This window comes from Dryas octopetala, chromosome 8 (genome assembly GCF_963921425.1).
Source record: "Dryas octopetala chromosome 8, drDryOcto1.1, whole genome shotgun sequence".
NCBI classification, from domain to species: Eukaryota; Viridiplantae; Streptophyta; class Magnoliopsida; order Rosales; family Rosaceae; genus Dryas; species Dryas octopetala.
In genome coordinates this window covers 906963-916001 of record NC_141373.1, presented here as the reverse complement: position 1 = coordinate 916001, position 9039 = coordinate 906963, and the positions used below count along the sequence as shown (strand labels likewise).

Below are 9039 nucleotides of genomic sequence, written 5' to 3'. Positions count from 1 at the left end.
GTCGAGTTTTATGATAGAGCAACTAAGTCTTTTTTTTTTTTTTTTTATGGGTCGAAGAGAGTAACTCATGTTTTTTTCTTTTTTGGGTTACATGGAGAACAAAAGCCCAGTCACTGAACATCTACAGCCCAGTCTTGATGGAGCAACTTGATCGCACAACTTCAAACCTATACAGGCCCGCACCCAAACTAAGGCCCAAGTATGAAACCAGGTTTCAAAATTAAGGCCCAAGGAAGCAGACGGTCAGCCCCCATGTTCCAATTTACAATTATACCCATCCCTCCATCCGCTTGCAGCGTCAATCCACCGACAAACATAAAATCGCTCCAAAACGTAATTACTCTCAGATCAACCACACCTTCCATTTTCCCGACAACGAAAACCTAGCTTTGTAACTCTGATTCGCCCTCTCTCTCTCTCTCTCTCTCTCTCTCTCCGCGAATTATTGAACCTCAGTAAATCTCAGATCCGAACCCTAACCCTAACCCTAACCACAGGTCTGAGCATTGATGCATTTGGTCGCCAATTCGGTCCTTGATTGGGTCGCATAATGAAGACGGTCGGGGTGAGCAAGAAAGAAGAGAAGCAAGGGGCTCCTCTTTGCAAGGTCGTGCTCAAAGAAAGACCTTCCGATGATGAGAAGCAAGGGCCGTAGCGAAGATCTCCAGGTAAATATCTGAATTTGTTGCTCTTTAATTGATCGGTTTGGAGAAGCTCAACTAAATTTGTAGAATTAGCAAATCAATTTTCGTCTCTGTCAATAAGTATGATAGATAAATTTGCATAAGTTCTACTTTTAAGAAAGGGGGGAGCTTAGGGTTGATGTCTGTTAGTCAGTTGCTGTTCATTGGTTTGGTGGAGATGATATTAGGAAAATAATCATAATTACCATTGGGAGCATTACGTTACTGAGTCTGTTGTTAAATAATTTTCATCACATAAACTGTTGAAAATGTAGCTGTGCTTCATTATCTGAAAAAAAAAATGAAAAAAAAGAGAGAAGAAAATGTGGCTGTGTCTCTATCGCTTCATTTTTTAAGCATATATAATCTTTTGCAACCTTCTTCTGAAGGAGCAAAGGGTAGACTATGGTCTTTTTGATGTCAATTGTCATTGGATAATGGGACTGTAAGGGACCGAAGTTTTGAAAGTGATTAATTTGCTTTTATCTCTCTCTGTAAGTAATGCTGGTTATCCCTGATTAAGTGTGTAACAGTTCTGTGTAGGTTTCATTATGTGAGAGTCTGCTTCTTGTGTTAACAGACTTTAGGGCAGAATCTGCTGCTTTCATGCGTTAATATGTATTTGTCAAACACAGAGCTGTTGATCTCTTCGCAATGGAAAGTGTGAAGTGTCCAAAGAGGCCGGGAACCTCTTTTAAATGAGGCCTGGTCAAAACTTGCAACGTGAACCTGTGAAAGATCTACCTGAGGTACATACACTCTTCTTTGAATTAATATGATTTAGCATGCCAGCATTCCATATGTAGGCAAGAAACTTACTGAAGCATATTATACATTATGTTGGAAATGCGTTTATGTGGACCATTACACTTTCTGAATTCTGAATAATGTAATTCAATCGTCTTATAAATATTTTACTATAATCTAGTGCAAACACAAATAATATAGTATTTATTCAATATAATTTTGTAATACAAAGACATATTGTTCCTTAGGTAAATTAAGAATAACAAATGAACCATGCAGCCACTGGTGTGGTGTGGCTGATAGGGCATAATAATTAAGTTATACTTATCTGTGGTTCCACAACCCACAACCCACAACCCAATATTCAGAGTACAGACACTCCTTTGAATGGCAAGGTTGAAAGAAGTGCTCCGAATGCACATCCCTACATTACTGGGAATTGTTTATTTTTCGCTTCTGGATTGCATGTATATTTTATAGCTTACATTTGACAGTATCGTTGACTCTTCATTAGTGTTTTTTTTTAGGGTGGACCATTTTTTGTCAATTTCTTTTGTATCTTTTGTATTAGTAGTAATATAGCTGAATAAGTCAGTAAACAATACATAGATTTTGATTTTTTTATATTTATTTTATGATTGTTTGGAGGCTGAAACCTTTGTTAAACAACCCTTTGATCACTTGTAAATTTTGTCTTTCACTTACACTGATAAATATCCTTACAATATGTCCTTTCTAAAATTTAAGTATTCTACTACTTTTTAAATAAGTATGACAACTTTGACAGAATCTCCATTGTACCATTTTAATGGCTTAATATAACATGGGGATGAATGTAACAGTTATTTAACATGTTGTCTTTGAAATTCTTTCTTTCCTGCTCAATCGCATGTGTAGCGTAAACCCAATGAGTAGACTATAAATGTAACTGGATAGGTTTGGAATAAATATTTTTGGTGTCCTTTCCCTTATTCTCGCCTTTTGGCTTACAATCTCTGCCTTCTGTACTCATTTTCATTTAAATCCTGTTTCTGCAGCTTTTCTCTCAAAGCTCGATAAATTTTTAAGCTGCTGCATGAATTTTATTTGTTCACTACAACATTCAAGATCTTTTCAGGTTTCATACATTATTGGTTTGATTAAATGTTATTTATTCTGAATTTTGATTTTCCTGTTTCTCCCGTTTATAGGAAAATGGAAAGTAAGCGAGTTGAGCCACTGTCGGCTTACCTATGTTGGCCTTACATGCAGGCTGATCAAATTCGTGGGATTAGTAAATGGTGAACAACAAAAAGAAGCTAATCAAATTCGTGGGATTAGTAAATGGTGAACAACAAAAAGAAGCTAATGGGGCGCTCTATCCTTTGTGGGATGGTCACTTTTTAACTAAACTTGAAACAAACAAATTATTTTCTGGGAATCTTGTTTTATGAGATCATGCTAAGTTATTAATTTTAGTTTCAGTATAAGTATACTTATCCTAGATAGTGTTGACTCCCATTGAAACTAATATTACTAACTTAACATGATCTCGTAATGGATTCCCAGAAAATCCGAGTTTAGTTAATAAGCGAACTGTATCACAAATGACAGAGCATTAGTTTGGTTGTTCACCATTTACACTATGGTTTAAAATGGATGGAGCACTGTGATACTTTTTTGAGCCTCCTCCAATTTCCCTTAATATTTTTTCTTAAAAAAGAAAACTAGTTATTTAGGTCAAAAGTCCTTTTTCTTAAAAACTAATTTGACATTTTCTTTTTGTTAGTATAATATATATTTATATATATATATATATTTTATCGGCATGAGTGTAATTTTTTGAGTTAGGGAATTAACGAGATATTAACTGGACATAGTGAAATGCAATTCCATCACTGTTCATGTCATTCTCGATTCTTTTTCTCATTTCAAAATCAGGGGTGTTTTTGCATTTTCCTTTTAGTGCTCATAGTGAGTGTTTCACAGGTAGTTTGATGTCGTGGAATCAAAATTGAACACTGGACTACTTGTAATTCCAAATTGTTGCCAATTTTTCTGACACTTGGTCTTAAAATATACATTTTTTGGTTGCGGCTATTTATTTAGTTTTCCCTTGGAACTTATAGTTATCCCCATGTCTTCTGTATTTCCTATACATGTTGCGCTATATACGTGAATTTGGGGATTTGTATTACTGGAAGTTTTGCCTGAGAAAGATGACCAGTGCTTGTATCTTGTAGCCAATTTTTATCAGTCCGGGAGATAAGTTACAGCTTGCATAAAACCACTATTTTTTTTTTAAATACTCTTCTGCAGTACTTGAGTTTATTAACACATATGGAAGAACACAAGATGGTAAGTCGAGTAGAATTTCATGAATCCGTTGGATGGGACAAAGCAAGAGAGTGACGAATTGGCTATTGTAATGAAATTTCAAAATTAACTAAAAACTAAAATTCAATGGTTGAATATATTGATCCTTTTGTAATTTAACTAGTGTTTGCTTGAGGCATATTGTATAGTAAATTTTCATAGATTGTCCTATTTTATCCAATTAAATAAATTCAGGTAGAAAATGCCGGCCTAAATTAAGAATAGCGTGCAAAAAGTGAAAGGTCCAGAAAAGAAACTGGAAAAAAATTCTGCTCTAATAAGGTAGTGGCCCAAAACAGGTACAACAAGTGGAATAAAACTCGGCCCAATATTGGAACTGGTAAATATCTGTCCCAATAAGGAAACCGTCCCAAACTTTTGGGAATAAAGTAAATGCTAAACCGTCACTGCATCACCGTGAGACAAACTATCGGCAAACAAATGGCGATGCAATACGAAAATTACTGGAAAATTGACGGCGCAAATGACGGCAGATAAGTAAAATTGCAGCGCATAATAAAAAATTTTCGGCGCATCTTTATCTTGCACCAAAAATGGCGGCGCATATTGTTATTGCAGCACAAATGACGGCGCATAATTAAAATTGCGGCGCCAATGACGGCGCATATTTACATTGCAGCAAAAATGACGGCGTGCAAGTAAAATGGCGGCTTAATCTGCAAACATAATGACGGCGCATTATGCTGTCGCCTTGAAAGTGGACAATGTTGTCTGTCCAAATATGGAAAGTTTACATTGTTGTCGGTCCAAATATGGAGAGTGAACAAAATTGTCGGTCTAAATAAGGAAAGTTTCAAACACAGTCGAACCGAATGAGAAAATGACGGCGTGCAAGTAAATTGGCGGCGTAATCTGCAAACATAATGACGGCGCATTATGCTATCGCCTTGAAAGTGGATAATGTTGTCTGTCTAAATATGGAAAGTTTACATTGTTGTCGGTCCAAATATGGAAAGTGAACAAAATTGTCGGTCTAAATAAGGAAAGTTTCAAACAATGTCCGACCGAATAAGGAAAGTTTACAGAATTCTGTCTGGTCGATTATGGATCAGTATTTCTGTTGGACCAATAGTTAATAATAGTTTTTTTCATGGGCAACCATTCTGCCATAGTTTGGTTTTTGGGCCGAATATTTTCGCCCATTATCTTTGTTAAGCCAATTTCTAACTAAGTTTCCGCTTAGAGTTAATTTTAGGCCGATACTCTATGCTTTTCCTTCTTTAAGGTCGATTTTTGGTCCAATTTCCTTTTCTGCATATTTTTATTTATTATATAGTAACAGAAAAAGATTATTTACCAATCCATTTGACACCCCCAAGTGTTCAAACACACCCATCCTACACTATTCCCGCTTTTTTACTCCCTCATTGGGAAAAAATACATTAATTGCTCAACTCAAAGGGACCCCATTAATTTTTGGTTGTGTAGCCAGTCGCTATTTTAATATGTCTGCCAAATACATAAAAGAGAATACTAATTGGAAGCTAGTCAGCAGCAACGGGATTGCAAAAAATTAACTGGAGCCAAGATTACCAAAGGACTCATCTTCACTCAAGTAGCATTCTTAAGTAATCAAAAGTTGGTCTAACAGTGAACTTCTCATACAAGGCCTCGCTTACAACATCCAACATATATTACCAGTTAATTATGTAAATCAAAAGGTAAAATGATATATCACCAGTTAAATCCAATAAACTTGAATTTCATAAAGTCAAAGGTAAGGTAACTAATTGCGTGGAAAGACTTAATACATTTAAGAAAAATATCGGGTATCCCTGAACTTCTATTTCTCATTTGACAAAGCCATTTTATCCCTCAATCAAACACTAGATAACCTACACATGGCTTAATTTATTTGCTTGGATATACCAGAACAGTCTAAGAGATCCCATTGGTCGGATCAGCATCAATTACGCGATCCATGGCTAAATTTATTTGATTGAATAAACATACCTCCCTTTGCTTTTATGATTATATGTTTAATTGAATTTTGTTAGCTTTCAGTTAATTTTATTAGATTCATTCCTATAAGCAGATTGCCACTCTTTCTTTTGTCATATCCCAACAGATTCATGAAATTTCAATCGGCTTACCAGTTTGCATTCTTCCACTTGAACTAAAAAACTCAAGTACTGCAGAGAAGTCCCATAACAAAAAGAAATTAGCGGCTTCGTGTAAGCAGTCATCTAAATAAGTATGAATGCAAACAACAAATACATAAGCAGTATGAACATGAAAGGATCTAACAAGAGAGAGAGAGAGAGAGAGAGAGAGAGAGAGAGAGAGAGAGAGAGAGACCATGTGCTATGCAGAAAAACTGTATGCATTGACAGAATTAGTATGCACATGAAAGGATCTAACAAATGAAAGAGAGAGAGAGAGAGAGGGGGAGAGAGAGAGACCATGTGTTATGCAGAAAAACTGTATGCATTGACAGAATTAGGGCCCGTTTGGCACTGCTTCTTAGAAGCACTTTTATTTAGTAGCGCTTTTATCAGAAGCGCTTATGTTAAGAAGCACATATAAATTTTTATAAAACTTCTAAATTATTTATGCAAAAGCACTTGAAAGTGCTTCTTGAGAAAGCACCTGTCAGGTGCTTCTCAAAAAACCCCTTAGAAGTGCTTTTATAACTCAAAAGCACTTCTAATTATTTTTGCCAAACGCTATCAAAAGTGCTTTTACTAATTTGAAAGCGCTTTTGACAATTTTAAAAGCAGTGCCAAACGAGCCCTTAGTATGCACATGAAAGGATCTAACAAATGAAAGAGAGAGAGAGAGAGAGAGACCATGTGCTATGCAGAAAAACTGTATGCATTGACAGAATTACAGAAATTAAGAAAAAGTTTACAAATCCGGGTATGGAAAAAATGAAAGATGCTGTAGATAAACAAAAAAAGTAGAAACATGAAATTAGTCCAAAAGGGCATCCACCAAGTCATGCAATGCCAAGATAAGTTTAACTTTCTACAGGCAATTACTGACTAGAGAATGCGCTAAAAAAACAGAACAAAGATTCTTGACTAACAGATTACACCCAAAAATAAGATGCCTTGCAACCGAACATAGAGAAAAAAGGATGAAGAATGAATGCATTATAGAGGCAGGAAAGGAAACCTGTGAAACAAGATTAAGCAACTGCCGCACTGCTTAAGGAGACTCATCCATAAAATATAACATGTGAAACAAGATTATGCACCAGAAAACCCAGTTGAGTTCAAGCTCAGTTAAATTTAAGACCTGCACATTCATCAATAGAAGAGATGAGACTACCTATCATAATATTGCAAATCATCAAGCATCGCTGAAAACAGGTATGGACAAAGGGGGGGCGCAAAGGAATAGCTCTTAAAAGTAGCCAACATCAATGAAGACTCCAATAAGACACAGACCACCAAAACTCTATGGAAAATGGCTCACACTAGTACAGATTTATGAAAAGATATCGTATGTTCACCTGCTTTCCAGCACCATACTTACAAATTACAATCCCCAAAACATGGAGTCATTTTATAATAGTCATATAATTAGATATATCAAGTTTGCCACCCTTGAAACACGACACTGACCCAATTTGGCTTTTGATACACAAAAGTTCTAATTAAGCTTGGAACCCTAGCACAACATTTTCTGGTTATTGTCCTGTGGCACCACAATTAATCAGCATCAAGCATGCAATCTACTTGATGAACAAACACAAAACATAAAATTATAACTCTACCGACCATTGTGTTCTATAGGGCAGCATAACTACTATTCATTTCTAACTCTTAATTTACCTTAGGAACAATATATCTTTGCACTACATATAATTATATTGAATAATGATAAATTGCCGTGTTTGCACTCAACCATGGTAAAAGTATTTTATTAATTGATAAAATCACAATTATCATGATCGCAAAAGAAATATACAAAGAGCCATAAATTCAGACATTCACCTGAAGTGGTGCTTTTGCGAAGGTCTAGCCTGGGGCGCTTCCCACCGAAATCGAAACCCTAGAGAGAAACAGGAGAGGTCGGTGCGAGGACGAAGAACGAATTGCCGACCAAATGCATAGAAGACTGGCCTCCATGTTAGGGTTAGGGTTAGATCGGAGATTTGCTGAGGTTGAAAAATTTGCGGAGAGGGTGCACGAGTGGTGTTACAGAGCTAGGGTTTTGTTTTTGGGAAAAATGGAAGGCGTGGTTGGAATCTGAATTCAAGTACCATAGGGTGGGACTTCTCTACGGATCCCCTCTCTCCTACTCTTACCTGGCCTTTTAATCGTAGTCTTTGTGCTAGATCGAACGGCTTAAAGTTGATTTTATTTAGTTCTCCGGATCCACACAGACGAAGACCCCAGATTTTCACGTAAGCAGCAAACGACAAGGAAAACAGTGTCGTCTGTTAAGTCAGGAGACCATAGCATTATTGAGGTACTTATTTGTTTTGGTCTGATTATTGAGAAACTTTCTTGTTTTGGTCTGCTTTTCACGGTTCAGTCTTCCACTTTCCTAACCCATCAATCCGAAGCATTATTGAGTTACTTATTTGTTTTGGTCTGATTACTGAGGTACTTTGTTACGGCAAGGTGCACATGAAATGCTCGACGAAATGACTGAATTGTGTACTATAGATTAATGGGTATTGCATTTTTATCTGTATGGTTATTAATATATGCTTGTCCTTATAAAATTTTGTTTCATTGATTGAACGGGTTTGCAATTCCATTGTTTCTTTGAATAAAGTTTAGTCCAAACAAAACAAGAAATAAGTTTTGTGGGTTTTTGCAGAAACAAAGCAAAGATGGTGCCACTCAAAGACATAGTGCCTGCAGCACAGAACAACATAGACACAAGGTTCATACCTTTGGACAAAGGCAGGAAGACAGCAGAAGGCCAAAACAAGACATGCTTGGCACTTATGGCGGATGAGACGGCGGCAGTTCACTTCCAGCTGTGGGGAGACGAGTGTGATGCATTCGAGCCCGGCGACATCATACACCTGGCTAATGGCATCTTCTCTTACAACAGGAAAAGTCTTGTACTCAGGGCTGGCAAGAGAGGGAAAATAGAGAAGGTGGGAGAATTTACTATGGCATATGTAGAGACACCCAACATGAGTGAGATTCACTGGGTTCCTGACCCAAATAATTCTAAGAAGTACATCAAAGAGGCTGTGATTTCACCTCGTTCACGTGTCTTTCCACCCAAGTATTGATTGTAGTCTTGTTCCTTCATAAAATTTGTC

General features: G+C 36.6%; 1 protein-coding gene and 2 long non-coding RNA genes across 4 annotated transcripts; 2 read left to right on the top strand and 1 right to left on the bottom strand.

Annotated features, from left to right (window-relative positions):
- The first annotated feature begins 104 nt into the window (after positions 1 to 104).
- On the top strand, positions 105 to 3592 carry LOC147275665 (uncharacterized). Its single transcript, XR_015123962.1, has 3 exons — positions 105 to 668; positions 1319 to 1432; positions 2621 to 3592. It is a non-coding gene; the product is annotated as an uncharacterized LOC147275665 (long non-coding RNA).
- A 1770-nt stretch (positions 3593 to 5362) lies between these two features.
- Positions 5363 to 7966, bottom strand: LOC147275664 (uncharacterized). Its single transcript, XR_015123986.1, has 3 exons — positions 7748 to 7966; positions 6924 to 7046; positions 5363 to 5938 (listed from the first exon to the last, which is right to left on the bottom strand). It is a non-coding gene; the product is annotated as an uncharacterized LOC147275664 (long non-coding RNA).
- Positions 7967 to 8182: 216 nt separating this feature from the next.
- LOC147275663 (uncharacterized) lies at positions 8183 to 9009 on the top strand. Of its 2 annotated transcripts, XM_086255354.1 has the most exons (3): positions 8183 to 8225; positions 8363 to 8433; positions 8583 to 9009. In XM_086255354.1, exon 3 carries the CDS (start codon positions 8596 to 8598, stop codon positions 9007 to 9009), a length of 414 nt encoding a protein of 137 aa, XP_086111480.1. In that variant the 5' UTR covers positions 8183 to 8225; positions 8363 to 8433; positions 8583 to 8595. The 2 variants fall into 2 exon arrangements, with proteins under 2 accessions (XP_086111480.1, XP_086111481.1); XM_086255355.1 differs by lacking the exon at positions 8363 to 8433 and having other exon boundaries at positions 8185 to 8225.
- The last annotated feature ends 30 nt before the right edge of the window (positions 9010 to 9039 follow it).

Coding starts and splice junctions, on each gene's coding strand:
- LOC147275663 (XM_086255354.1), top strand. CDS start 8,596: ATGGTGCCACTCAAAGACATAGTGCCTGCAGCACAGAACAACATAGAC.